Here is a 15,325-nt window from a genome sequence, read left to right on the forward strand (position 1 = left end):
AAAGTTAAATGGAAACAATTGAGTTATTAAATCAGCCAATTAAATATGCCATAAATTTAAGTAAATTCATTTCTATTAAGGGAATATTCAGCCTGACACTTCTCAGACCCAGCTGAGATGTATTAAATTTCTTATCATATTGACAAATTAATAGCTTTACTACAGTCTTGAAAGTTAGTAAGTTTGATTTTTAGGTTGGTGTCAAGAGACTGCATGTTTTGCTAATTTGATTGCTGCAAAATTTGTCACACTAATTGACTCTTTAATATCAGTGTAGTATGTTGCCAAAGTAGTTGTATAAGAATGAACTACACTAGTGAGACAAGATAAAGAATTACCAGTTCTGCCAAAGTGTGAATGGTGTAGTTAATGAATTTTACACAGCTAGAATTTAGTTTTTGTGATGCACATGGACTTCAAAAGACACTTGTTCAAGTGTCAGATAATAGGCTTGTCAGCCAAGTTAAAGCCCATGTAGTACAGTGGCCAGTGAAAGAGTGGGTATGGAGTTAGCTAAACTGAAAACAACAGTGCTTGTCAGTGTTTGTTTCTTTGACTGGAGTACATATACAATGGGGTTTTTCTGTGGTCACAACTGGATCCCTGCTATTCTTTATACATGTCAGTGATGTAACTTCAGTATGGCAGTTTCAAAATCTGTGAATAAGCATGGAACTTGGGAGTATTGTGAACTGTGGAGGATAGTGATAAACTTCAAAAAGGGCAAAGGCTGATGGAATGGATGACCTTATGGAGATGAGGCATAAAGCAGAAGAGTGTCAGGTAGTTTAGTTTCATAAGACTGAAGGGAGGTGTCATATTTTAAACAAAAATACCTCAACAGGTTAGGGGAGGGACAGACCTGAGGGCATGTGTGCACAAATTGATGTCCGAACAGGTTGAACATGTGGTTAATAAGGTATGTACAATTCTGAACTTGATAGGGGCATGGTGTGTAAGAGCAAGGAAGTTATAGTGAACTTTTATAAAGACTGAATTAGTGATTTATAGTGTATTGTGTGATGTTCTGGGCACTTGGTCTCAAGCTTTTACGGCAAAGAAAGAGATACTTTAGTCCATTGTACGGAAATTCGTCAAAGCACCTTCCAAAATCACAACTTCACCTAGAAGGACAAAGGCAGCAGATGCATAAGAGTACCACTGCCTGCAAGTTCCCCTCCAAGCCGCTCACCATCCTGACTGGGAAATACATTGCTGTTCCATCCACATCACTGAATCAAAATCTTAGATTTGACACCCACCACCACCACTTGGCCCGAACAGTATTGAGATTCTACCTGTAGTATAGTCTATAATGGTTCAAGAAGGCAGTTTGCTACCACCTTTGCAAGGGCAACTAGGCACAGACCGTAAATGCTGTCCCAGCCAGTGGTGCCTGCATTCCAGTGAATGGGGAGAGAAGAAAATCTGATGGTCATCGACATCCATGCACCACAGTGCAACCTACTGAGGAAGGAGGGGAAAAACTAAAAGAACTGCAGATGCTGTAAACCAGACAAAAGTTCAGCTGGTTTGGCAGCATCTGTGGAGAGAAATCAGAGTTACTGTTCTGACTCAAGTGACCTTTCCTCAAATTTCCTCCTGAGGAAAGATCACTCGACCCAAAATGTTACCTCTGATTTCTCTGCAGAGACGCTGCCAGATATGCTGAGAATGGAGTTTAGCAGTTTGGTAAGTGTGGAAGTTTGTCAATCTCTTGCATTAGAATCTAGTATTAATTGCCAATTCTTTGATAGCATCAACTGATTAGTAGAGTTTATAGCTTGATGGTTAAGTCTCTCTATGCTGAGGAGAGTAAAATAAAAAGTCTCTTGTTGAGGCTGCTGTAGCTGGTTAGTTAACTGGGGCTAACACTTAATCAGGTTTAAACCAGTTACTGAAATTTGATTTGGAGAAATGCAAAGTCTTGCATTTTGGTAAAATGAATAAGGGCACAAATTATACAGCCTAATGGTTCAGCCCTAGGGAGTGTTGATGAATACAAAGACCTAGGAATTCAGGTACATCGTTCATTGAAAGTTGCATCACAGGTAAACAAGGTAATGAACATTTTGGCGTGCTTGCTTTCATTGGTCAAGAGTAATGAGTGTAGGAGTGGAGATGTCATGTTTAGGTTGTACAAGAAGCTGGTGAGGCCACCTTGAGTACTGTGTGCAGTTCTGGTCACCCTGCTGTAGGAAGGATATTATGAAATTGGAGAGGGTGCAGAAAAGATTTAAGGGCGTTACTGAGACTGAAGGGTTTGAATTATAAGGTGAAGTGGGATAGGTTGGGATTTTTTTTCCCTGAAGCATAAGAAGCTGAGAGGTGACCTTTGAGGTGTATAAAATCATGAGGGACCTAGATAATGCTAAAGATTTTTTCAGTTGGGGGCGGGGGTGGAGTTCAAACTAGAGGGCATATTTAACGTGAGGGGAGAGATTTTAAAGGGACCTGGGTAGCAATATTTCATAGTGACTTATATTTGGAATGAACTGCCAGAGATGGTGGTAATTAGGTACTGTTACATTATTGAAAAGGCATTTGGGTCAGGTACATGAATGGGAAAGGTTTAGACTGATATGGACCAAACGCAACCAAATGGGGGCTCGTTTCGTTTGGGAAACTTGGTTGCCATAGACGAGATGAACCAAAGCATCTGTTTCTGTGCTGTATGACTCTTTTGAATCCATAACAGCTGAGGCAGAGCATAAAGAGGCCTCTGCAATCAGCACTGAGACCAGTCTGCAGAGAATCATGTGGCAGTGTGGTAACTGTGGTAGTTATGTGAAGTAAGGGAGGGAGGTTTTTTTCTGCTGCTATTTCAAAGTTACTTTGATAGACCAACAGGGACAGGAGAAAGTGAGGTCTGCAGATGCTGGAGATCAGAGCTGAAAATGTGTAGCTGGAAAAGCGCAACAGGTCAGGCAGCATCCAGGGAACAGGAGAATCGACGTTTCGGGCATAAGCCCTTCTTCAGGAATGGGCAGGGACAGGAGCAGACTTAATACCAAGAGCTGGGTGATTATTAAAGGATTAACTAAGAAACACCAGAGTTGTGTGGTGCTGAAAGGCACAGCAGGTCAGGCAGCATCCGAGGAGCAGGGGAATTATCAGGAAACCCTTTATTGCTTCCCGAGTTCTTTCTATTCGACAGCATTTCCCAGGGCCCTACTATTAATTGCATCAGTCCTGCCCTGATTTTGTCAGAATACAACTAGTGAATGTAACAAGGTCAGCCAGGTGGATCTTTATAGAATGAGTTCCTTGACTGGGGGTATTTAATCTGGTCCGATTAGGGAGCCCGAGTTGACAGGTAAAACAAGTGTCAGACATCCTTTTCGCTCAGCTGTCAGATCTTGTGATCCGTGTTGAAGGACTCTCCCTTTGTAAAAAGAGGGTGACTTGTTGACAGGAAACCAGCTTCTGTGGAGATATTTCAAAGATAGAATGGAGTTGGGAGTCTAATGGATAGGTAATTTCTGTATGGCTCAAGACCCATATAACTCAGGTTGCCATGAAGATGAGTTTTGAGAGGGGAAGATTTCATAAACAATTGGCTTGTAGGTTTCTATAAAAATATCACGACCTCAGACAGGATCAGTCTGGAAGAAACAAGCAAATTGCTGGAAAGGCTAAGCAGGTCTGGCAGCATCTGTGGAGAGGAGGTGGAGTTGATGTTTCTGATCCAGTGACCCTTTCAAAAAAAAATACGACATTCTTTTCATTGAGAGCTGGCTCTGGGAGATCTGAATCAGTGTTAAGGGCTCTCCCATGTGTACATAAAGGGTGACTTGGTGTTGGGATACAGGCCTCAAGCTATTTTAGCAATATTTCGCATTTATCTAAATTTAAACTCCATTTAGAATTCCTCAGTCCACTTGTCCAGTGGGTCAAGATCCTGTTGTACTCTTGGATAAGCACCTTCGCTGGCTACTAGACCATTGTTTTTGGTGTCATCCACAAACTTATTAACCGTGCCTCTTATTCTCATTTAAATCTTTAATATAAATGACAAGCCATAGTAGTCCCAGAAGTAATGCTTGCAGCCTACCATTGGTCACAGGCCTCCAGTTTGAAAAGCAACTCTCTACCACCAACATCTGTCTGGAAGCACTCCTGTGACTAAAGAGGATACAACTATTTTGTACAAGGCCCCTTCCCCACTCAAGCCTTCAAAGATGGTTCCCATCAGGTCCTGGAAGCTTGTCTACCCATTCTTTAAAAAAAAACACACAACACCACCACCTTTTTTATATTGACATGCCCCAAAATATCAACATACCCCCTCACCAGCCATTTTATCCTTCTGCTTTGTTAACACTAATGTAAAATATTCATTTAAGGACATCACCCACTTCCTCTAGCTTCATGGATAAATTCCCTCCTTTATCCTTAAGTGATTCTCACTTTCCCTTGTGATCCTTTTGCTCTTTGTATGAGAGCAGATTAAAGCACCTTGAGACTTTACTCCTGTTTGCCAAAGACATTGCACAGCCTCTTTTAGTCCTTCTAATTTCTTGTTTGAGTTTTTTTGTGATCTTTGTGTCCTTCAAGGGCTCTCTATTTTCAGTTTCCTGAACCTTAAATATACCTCCTTTTTAATTTTTGACTAAGCTCTCAATTTCTTGTCACCCAAGATTCCCCAATCTTGCCATCCTTATCCATTTATTTTCACAGGAAAATGCTGGTCCAGAACTCTAATCAACTAGCCTCTAAAGGATTCCCACATGCTAGTTCCTGCCGAAGTTGTGTTAGTTAACCTCCAGTTTAATGCTTTTCACCCAATGGCTACTTTCATTTTAGTCCATGAGTAACTTAAAACTTACAGAATTATAGTCACTCATCCCGAAATGATCCCCCACTTTAATCACCGGATGGATAGAAAATTGCTATTGCTCTTTATTGAAGGGTCGGTAACAATGGGGTGTAATTTTAACATGCAAGGCAGGAAGTTTGGAGAGTTAGTCATGGGGACATACAGAACAGAAACAGACCCTCTGGTCCAACTTGTCAACACCAACCAGATATCCTAAATTAATCTATTCCCACTTGCCAGCACTTGGCCCATATCCCTGTAAACCCTTCCTGTTCATATACCCACCGAGATGCTTTTTAAATGTTGTAATTGCACCAACCTCTGGCAGCTCATACCATAGATGCACCACCCTCTGTGAAAACATTGCCCCTTAGGTCCCTTTTAAATTTCCTCTCACCCTAAATCTATGCCATCTAGTTCTAGACTCGCCCACCTCAGGAAAAAGACATTTGTCTATTTATTGTAACCATGCCCCTCATGAATTTATAAACCTTTTGTGAGCTTGTATAAGGTCACTGCTTCGGGAAAACAGCTCCACCAATTCTGATTCTCCCTTTCGCTCAAACCCTCCAACCCTGGCAGCATCCTTGTAAATCTTTTCTGAACCCTTTCAAATTTCACAAGATCCTCCTTATAAGAGGGAGGCCAGAATTGCAAACAATATTCCAAAAGAGATCTAATCAATATCCTGTACAGCTGCATTATTTACCAACTCCTATACTCTACACACTGACCAATAAAGGCAAGCGTACCAAATGTCGCCTTCACTATCTTGGCTACCTGAGACTCCATTTTCAAGAAACTATGAACCTGCACTCCAAGGTCCATTTGTTCATCAACACTCCCCAGGACCTTACTTGTGTAAGTCCTGTCCTGACTTGCCTTACCAAAATGCAGCAACTCATGTTCATCTAAATTAAACTCCATCTGCCACCCTTTAGCCTGTTGGCCCACCTGGTCAGATTGGACACCTCCAATTTTGGTGTCATCTGCAAATTTGCTAACTCTACTTCCTATGTTCACATTCAAATGATTTATATAAATAATGAAAAGCAGTGGACCCAGCACTGGTCACAGGCCTCCAGTCTGAAAATCAACCCTCCTCCACCATTCTCTGTCCTCCAACTGAGTCAGTTCTGTATCCAAATGGATCGTTCTCCCTGCATGTGATCTAACCTTACTAACTTGTCTACCATGAGGACCCTTATTGTACGCCTTTTCCAAGTCCATATAGATCGCGTCCTCCACTCTGTGCTCATCAATTCTCTTCGTTACTTCAGAAAACTCAACCAAGTCAGTGAGACATGGTTTTCCCCACACAGCCATGTTGGCTATCCCTCTTCAATCCTTGTCTTTCCAAATAAATATGTCTTTTCCCTCAGGATTCCCTCCAACAATTTGCCCGCTAGTAAAGTCAGGCTCACTGGTCTATAATTCCCTGGCTTTTCCTTACCACCTTTCTTAAACAGTGGCACCACATTTGTCAACCTCCAGTCTTCTGGCAGCTCACCTGTGACTATCGATGATAGAAATATCTCAGCAAAGGTCCCAGCAATCACTTTCCAGAGTTCTAGGGTACACCTGAACAGGTCCTGGTGATTTATCCAAGCATATACATTTTAAGACCTCCACCACTGCATCTGTAATATAGACATTTTTCAAGATATCAGCATCTATTTCCCTACATTCTGTATCTTCCATGTCCTTCTCCATAGTAGACACTGATACAAAATATTCGTTTAGTATCTTCCCCCATCTTCCAGCTCCACACAAAGGCAGGTTTGCTGATCTTAGAGGAGCCCTCTTTTCTCCCTAGTTACCCTTTTGTCTGTTGCGTATTTGTAAAAATCCTTTGGCTTCTCCTTAATCCTATTTGCCACAGCTATTTCATGTCCCCTTTTTGCCCTCCTGATTTCCCTCTTAAGTATACTCCTACTGCCTTTATACTCTAAGGATTCACTCAATCAATTCCGTCATCCAGCATTCCCTACACCTACCAGCCTTGTCCTTCACCCTAACAGGGATATACTGTCTCTGGACTTTCGTTATCTCATTTTTGAAGGCTTCCCATTTTCCAGCCGTCCCTTTACCTGCAAACATCGACCCCCCAATCAAACTTTTGAAAGTTCTTGTCTAATACTGTCAAAATTGGCCATCCTCCAATTTAGAACTTTAACTTCTGGATTTGGCCTCTCCTTTTCCATCACTGTTATAAAACTAAAACTAATAGAATTATGGTCACTGGTCCCAAAGTGCTCCCCCACTGACACCTCTGTCACCTACCCTGTCTTATTTCCCAAGAGTAGGTCAAGTTTTCTACTTTCTCTGGTAGATACATATACTGAATCAGAGATTTTTCTTGTACAAATTTAACGAATTTCTGTCCATCTTAATTTTTGAAACACTATGGCAGTCCAAGTTAAAATCCACTACCATGAAAGATAGAACATTACAGTGCAGTGCAGGCCCTTCAGTCCTTGATATTTCACAGTTTGTAACAATCTGAAGCCCATCTCACCCACAACTCCATTATCATTCATATATGTTTATCCAATGACCAATTTAATGTCCTTAAAGTTGGAGAGTCTACTACTGTTGCAGGCAGGACGTTCCAAGTCCTCCGTACTGAGTGAAAAACCTACCTCTGACATCTGTCTTATCTATCACCCCTCAATTTAAACTACCCTATTATTCTTGCAGATAACAGATCTCCTTTATAAATTTATCAATTTCCTGCTTGGGGGGGCTTTTATAGTAAAACTAAGGTGAACATCTCTCTTATTTCTCAGTTCCACCCAAATAACTTCTGTGGATGTATTCCCAGGAATTTGCAAGGTTTGTGAAGGTTTGTAGCTCAGGTTGAGGTTTAGGGTGTAGGTTTGCTCGCTGAGCTGTAGGTTTGATATCCAGACGTTTCATTACCTGGCTAGGTAACATCATCAGTGGCGACCTCCAAGTGAAGCGAAGCTGTTGTCTCCTGCTTTCTATTTATATCTTTCTCCTGGATGGGGTTCCTAGGGTTTGTGGTGATGTCATTTCCTGTTCATTTTCTGAGGGGTTGATAGATGGCATCTAGATCTGTGCTTGTTTATGGTGTTGTGGTTGGAGTGCCAGACCTCTAGGAATTCTCTGGCATGTCTTTGCTTAGCCTGTCCCAGGATAGATGCATTGTACCAGTCTCACTACCTGGAACACCAACTTACAGACTGGCCAAAGAACTACACGCAAGACTGAACTACCTAGTAGAGTCACAGCACTCCATCCACTCCACCCAGGAATTCCTAAAAATCATCAAAAGACACCAAAATAGAGGAAGACGAAGCAATGATCTCATTCGACGTAACAGCACTGTTCACCTCCATCAACATCAACCTAGCAAAGGAAACACTCGCCACACTTTTAGAACAGACTATCACACACACCAACCGCCATCAATCACATTACCAATGAAAACATCATGAAGCTAGTGGACCTGTGCCTCACCACCCACTTCACTTTCAACAGTGTAGTCTACAAACAAACCAACAGCGCACCCATGGGATCTCCGCTATCAGGATTCATAGCAAAAGCGGTAATGCAAAGGCTAGAACAAACAGCCCTACCAATCATCAAACCAAAATTCTGGGTTCGCTACGTAGATGACACCTCTGTCATCACAAAACGAAACAAGATAGAAGAGACATTTAACATCATCAACAACACCCTCACAGGCATAAAGTTCACCAAGGAGGAAGAAACTGACGACAAACTCGCATTTCTGGACGTCACAGTAGAAAGAAAGCACAAGGGAGAATTACAAACCTGCGTATACAGAAAACCGACAAACACTGACCAAATACTCTACACCAGCAACCATCCCAACACACACAAACGAAGCTGTATCAGAACACTATTCCAATGATCACCACACACTGCAGCACAGACGAACTTCGAAAAACAGGAAAACCACCTATACGACGTATTCAAGAAGAACAGTGTGCAGATTCCTCGAACAAACCACAACAAGCAGACCAAACAGCCAGAAACCCTAACCACCTTATCATATATCAAAAGTTTCAGAAATGACAGCCAGACTACTGAGACCCCTCGGAATCCTAGTAGCGCACAAACCCACCAACACACTCAAACAAAAGCTAACAAACTTAAAAGACCCCAGTACAACCCATGGACAAAGCCAACATCATCTATAAAATTCCATGCAAGGACTGCCACAAACACTACGTAGGACAAACAGGAAGAAAATTAGCCACCAGGATACATGAACACCAGCTAGCCACAAAAAGACACGACCCTCTCTCCCTCGTAGCCCTACACACGGATGAAAAAAAACCGCCATTTCGACTGGGACAACACATCTATCCTGGGAAAGGCTAAGCAAAGGCATGCCAGAGAATTCCGAGAGGTCTGGCACTCCAACCACAACACCATAAACAAACACTTAGATCTAGATGCATCGATCAACCCCTCAGAAAACGAACAGGAAATGATATCACCACAAACCCCAGGAACCACATCCAGGAGAAAGATATAAATAGAAAGCAGGAGACAACAGCTTTGCTTCACTTGGAGGTCGCCACTGATGATGTTACCTAGCCAGATAATGGAACGTCTGGATATCAAACCTACAGCTCAGTGAGCAAACCTACACCCTAAATTCCCAGGAATATCCTTTTGAGGTACAACTGAAATGTTATCCATTATAGAAAAAACACACACCTCCTCTCTTGCCCCCATTTCTGTCCTCCTCATAGCATTTGTCTCCTGGAACATTAATCTGCCAGTCCTGTCCGTTCCTGAGCCACATCTCTGTAATTGCTATGATATTCCAGTCCCATGTTCCTAACCATGCCCTGAGTTCATCTGTCTCCCCTTTTCGGTATCTTTCTTTGAAATAACTGCAATTTATCAGTCCTGCCCTGTTCTTTGCTTTGTTTGACTTGCTCCTTTTCCCAACTGTACCAGTCTCTGATGGATTTCTTTCCTCCCTATCTCCCTGGGTCCCACCCCCATCACCTTTACTGCTTTAAAACATCCCTAATAGTTCCAGCACATCTCCCCGCCAATATATTAGTCCCCTTCCAATTCAGGTGCAATCCATTGTCCTTATACAGGTCACTTGTTCTCCAGAAGAGATTCCAATGGTCTAAAAATATGAGCCCTTCTTCCTGTTCCAGCTCCTCAGCCATGCATTCATCTGCTGTCTTGTATTCCTATCCTCACTAGCTTGTAGCATCTGACATTACTACTCATGTGGACTTGCTTTTTAAAATCCTGCCTAACTTCCTATATTCTTCTTTCAGAATTTCATCCTTTTCCCTTTTCCCATTCTATGTTGTTAGTTCCAATGTGGAAAACCACCACCTGCTAGTCCCTCTACCCTTTGAGAATGATCTGTACTCTGAGACATGCTTGATCCTGGCACCAGGGAGGCAACACCATTGATTTCTTGCTGTCAGCCTCAAACGTCTGTCTGTGCCTCTGACTCAAATTCTTTTTATGTAAAAGGTGGTGGGAATATGGAAAGCATTTTTTGGCAGGGTAGTTCAGGTGGGAGATCTCCACCTTTTGAAGTACTTGGATGAGCACTTGAAGTGATATAACATTCAAGACTATGGGCCATGTGCTTGAAAAGTAGTTTCTTCTTGTCTACGGCCCTCAAACTTTGTACACTGGAGTTATATCCCACTCCTTCTGCTTTAAGGCAAACAACCTCATCTGAAAGACTCAGTCTTAGCTGAATTGCTCCAGCTCAAGCAGCTTCCTGGTGAATCTCTTCCGTACTCTTCCCTGGTGCTATTGCATCCTTGTGTGGCAACCAAAATTACACACAGTAGTTCTCTGGCCTAACATCCTCCATTATAACTACTTTGTTCTTGTATTTAGTGCCTTGACCAATCCCAATTGTTTTGTTAGCCACCTTGTCCACCTCTCTTGCCTTCAAGGATCCAAGAACATGTACACAAAGGTCCTTCCGATCCCAGGATCCTACCACTCAACAGAAACTACCTTGCTTTGTTTGTCCTTCCAACATACATCACCTCACACATTTTAGGAATAAATCCATTTGCTATTGTTCAGCTCATCTATATCCTCTAGTTGACTTTCCTCTCCAATACTTACCCCCCCCACCAATTTTCTGCGAACTGTTAAACCTCCTGCATTCAAGTCTAGATCGCTTAATATACACAGCAAGCAACAAGGTGCCCAGCACCAAACACTACATCACTTGGACACAGGCTTCTAATCTCACACAACTTTCAACCAACACCCTCACTTTCCTCATGCAAGCCCAATAATGGATCCAAATTAGCCTGGAACCCATGGGCTCTTAGCTTCTGAACCAGACTGCAATGGGAGACTTGTCAATTCCTTTATGATGGATATGAATACAGAACATATTCATGAGTGATCCCAGAAATTAGGGGTTTGGCTGAGAATAGATGGGGAAAGTCTATTCATTGTTGGAAGGATTGAGAACCAGAAGACACTAATTTTAAGATGAAGACTGATGAGCCAAAGTTATCATGAGCTAATATGCAGCAAGTAGTTAAAATCTGAATGCATTGCCTTGAGAGTATGGTGGAATCAGATCCAATCCAAAATATCACAAGGGAATTGGATGATTACCTGGTAAGAAAATGCAAGAATATATTAATAGAAGGACTAACGGAGTTGCTCTTGCTGACATCTCTTCCTTCATATTACAGCTGAAAAATGAAAGTAATAACTGTTGTTCAAGAAGACAATTAAAAAAGCATGGCTATACATTGATATATTGAAATATTCTTGTCTTACAAGCTACATTTTCTAAAAATAAAACTTCTTCCCAATTTAGTTTGCAGAAAAGTTCCAAGAATTTAAAGATGCAGCACGGATAGCAAAAGAGAAAATGCAGGAAAAAATGGAATTAACCAGTACGCCTTCACAGGTGGGCATGACTACATGTTGAGAGAGAATAAAAACCTCAGAAATCAAAAACTGGTTTGTGCTGTTAGAATAAATAATATGCAAGAGAAGAAACAGTTCAATGGTAGTTTATTTTAACAGCGTTTTAAAAATTTTGTGGTGGAAATCCATGGTCAAACAGTCTCTGAACACACAGTGGTGCTTGTAGGCTGTACTCAAGTGTTTGTTGAAAATTAGTATTGACCTATTATGCACTCAATTACCTAACATATACAAGTGTTTAAAACATGTATTTCTTCAATTTCCTCAGGACATGAAGCTTAAACTAAAACTCCCAATCCTGCCATAATGAATGCTGTTCCATTAATAATGTCCGTCTGATAAAAGAACCAGACCTGCAAGTTTGTTTTGGGGAAATATCATTCTTGATTTTTGTCAACTTTTGGCACTTAATATGCCTAACTACACCACAAAGCACTTTCTGAAGTGCTGCAGCAAACATTGAGATTGAGACCTGTGGTGTAGAGGGAGAGTGAAAATGTCAACAGTGGTTGTGGCAAGAATTCTTCTGTCTAATCTGGGTTCATGTAATTGGCTGATAGTGGCGAATCTGGGAAGAGTAGGGCATTGAATACATGAGGAAAAGAAAGAAAGCTCTTGCAGACTTTCTCATTTTCCCATGCTTTAGTTTGGTATTTGGGTAAATAAGTCCAGGCAAAGAAGGAGCAAAGGGATGGAAATGTGTAAATCCATTAACCCTTAAATAGTGAGCAATTGATACATAAATTATTTATTAAAAATACAAGTAGGTGAGATTTTGACCTTTTATATTAAGAAATTTAACACACCAAAAAGTAGTCATGACTATCCAACTAATGTAACATTTGGATTAGTTTATTATTTTAATGTTTCACAAATATGTAGTGCAATGCAGAAATGTGTACTTGGTATCCTGCAGTGTGAAACTCAGATTTGTTTGGTTAAAACTAATCCTGAAGAGTCTGGAAAATTACGCATAGTTGAGCAACTTAATTCAGTATCATTTCATGAAGAAATTGAATAACTGTTCATCAAAATAACAAGAAAAAGCCAAATAAATTGCAGATTACTTTCTTTTGACAAATGAAAAGATGAAGCTGATTTCTCAATCTAAATACATCGAAGGGAGTGTTTTTTTCCCTCATGCAAGAACTATGCAAAAGTATGTGATGCTTGATGTTAAATCCAGCCTGAATATCAAAGATTCTACAGATTCAAAATTTATTAATTGACTTCAAGGAGGAACTAAATTCTGTCTGCAAGTGGGATGAAAGCTGTATTTTTTAAGTTGTAACTGAGATGTCTAAAATTAAGCATATTACTGTAAATATGAGGACTAATGAATCCAATAAGCTGTTAGCATTTTGAAAACTACTTGTGTCATGAGAAAGTGGTTTTGTCTTCACAGTCCAGATTGTTGTTCTTCCTATCCCAAATTGCAAGGCCTGGACTATTTTTGATGTCATGTGATACTGTGACTTGTGGCTAGAAATATTGACCTTTCAAACTTATGTCAGACTCAGTAGTTCTCAGAGTAAAACTTGATTTTTTTTTTGAGATGCTGAGGGAAAGGCTGGTCAAGGGTAGCTAGTTAGAGACCAAAAAAACTGCAGATACTGGAATCCAAAGTAGACAGGCAGGAGCCTGGAAGAACACAGCAAGCCAGGCAGCATCAGGAGGTGAAGTCAACATTTTGGGGGACACCCTTCTTCAGGACCTTCTTCAGAGTTGACTTCTCCACCACTTGATGCTGCCTGTCTTGCTGTGTTCTTCCAGCCTCCTGCCTGTCTACCAAGGATAACTGGTGGCTGTATAATCATTCCAAAGGTGCAAGACTGACCCAACATGGGAGCAATAATTTCATTTACTGACTTTACTGGGATTAATTTGGAAGCTTTACATCTGGTGTTTTATTTCTAGCCAAACAATGACTCCTTCAGAATGATTTGATTTTGATTTGAGGTACTTGCTTCACAGGAATCTGCAGGAGGCGACTTGCAATCACCTTTGACACCTGAGAGTATCAATGGGACGGATGATGAAAGATCTATTCAGGATGTAACGCAAGACTCTGATGCACGAGCTGAAATTAACCAGAGTTCTCTGCCTTTCACTCACAGGTAAGCACATGAAATGTGAAAATCTTGTTTGTCCCATGGTAATTGCTATTCTACTCTGGGCGGCACGGTGGCAGTGGTTAGCACTGCTGCCTCACAGTGCCAGAGACCCGGGTTCAATTCCCGACTCAGCCGACTGACTGTGTGGAGTTTGCACGTTCTCCCTGTGTCTGCGTGGGTTTCCTCCGGGTGCTCTGGTTTCCTCCCACAGTCCAAAGATGTGCAGGTTAGGGGAATTGGCCATGCTAAATTGCCCGTAGTGTTAGGTAAAGGGGTAAATGTACGGGAATGGGTGGGTTACGCTTCGGCGGGTCGGTGTGGACTTGTTGGGCCGAAGGGCCTGTTTCCACACTGTAAGTAATCTAATCTAAGAGCAATAAATAAAATCTGCTTACTAACTTTTTTTGTTTTCTACATTTTAAAACTTTTCTATTGGGGTTCCAGGGCAATGTTTTAGTTTCTCCATTTAAAATGAAGAGCAAGGGCAATAATTCAAGGCCTTAAATCTAGGTTTAAGGCATGGTTTTTTAATTAAATAAAAATAAAAATCAATTTGCTGAGTTTGTGCTTTTCAAGTCTAATCAAAATAAAGTCAAGTAAAAATAAAGCGAAAAGGGACATTTAAGGAATGCGAGATGTTATAGTTAGTGTAATGTCGGAAATCTTAACTGGTAGGATAATGTATTTAGACATAGGATGAGTAAGAGGAAAGCTCAAGAATAGAATCTACTTGCAAAATTGTGCACTTGTATAGTTGAGCTGCCTTTTTCATGGAATCCCTACAATGTGAAAGCAGGCTATTTGACGCAGAGTCCATACCACCTCTCTGAACAGTATCCCACTCAGAGTCTTACCCCACTACCTATCCCTGTAACTGTGCATGGCCAGTCCACTTAACCTGCATGTCTTTAGACTGTGGGATGAAATGGAGTACCCGGAAGAAGCCCACGCAGACAGAAGTTGCAAACTACACAGTCATCCAAGGGTGGAATCAAACCTAAGACCCTGGCATCATGAGGCAGTAGTGCTAACCATTGTGCTGCCCATATGCTGGAATTTATATTTTCCCTGTTTGGAGTATGAAAGATTTTGAAGCTTTTCAAAAATGGAAAGTGTTGAGTCTTGGATTGACCAAAAGTTTTGAACTTTATTTTATAAAGCTTGAGAAGCAAGCGCTAGATGAGCCAAGTGCCAGGTAGAGCCAATAATCAATCGGTCTTTGTTGCTTAGACTCCTGGAATAGGAATACGTATCTTTGACATGTGAACTGTCTCAATATAGTATTACTTTCAATCTTGTATCAAACTCTGTAATGGCACTAGAAGCTTCCTGAATTCTGCAAGTTTAGCAATAGTGTATTTAAAACTTAGTTTTATGGCTGTTAAGTAGCTCATCTTTTTGAAAATTGTTCCATACTGCCTCGAGTTAACTTTGATTAATTTTC

The 15,325-nt window shown here is 41.1% G+C and overlaps 1 protein-coding gene across 2 annotated transcripts in view; it reads left to right on the forward strand.

Moving 5' to 3' along the window:
• Positions 1–15,325, forward strand: part of LOC122558360 (homer protein homolog 1-like) — a 100,473-nt gene that overhangs the window by 51,986 nt on the left and 33,162 nt on the right. For both annotated transcript variants that reach the window (XM_043706841.1, XM_043706848.1), the window contains exons 4-5: positions 11,655–11,747; positions 13,742–13,884. In XM_043706841.1, the coding sequence (XP_043562776.1) occupies positions 11,655–11,747; positions 13,742–13,884 (236 nt within the window). The remainder of the gene's footprint in view (positions 1–11,654; positions 11,748–13,741; positions 13,885–15,325) is intronic.

Source organism: Chiloscyllium plagiosum, chromosome 2 (assembly GCF_004010195.1).
Source record: "Chiloscyllium plagiosum isolate BGI_BamShark_2017 chromosome 2, ASM401019v2, whole genome shotgun sequence".
Lineage (NCBI taxonomy): Eukaryota > Metazoa > Chordata > Chondrichthyes > Orectolobiformes > Hemiscylliidae > Chiloscyllium > Chiloscyllium plagiosum.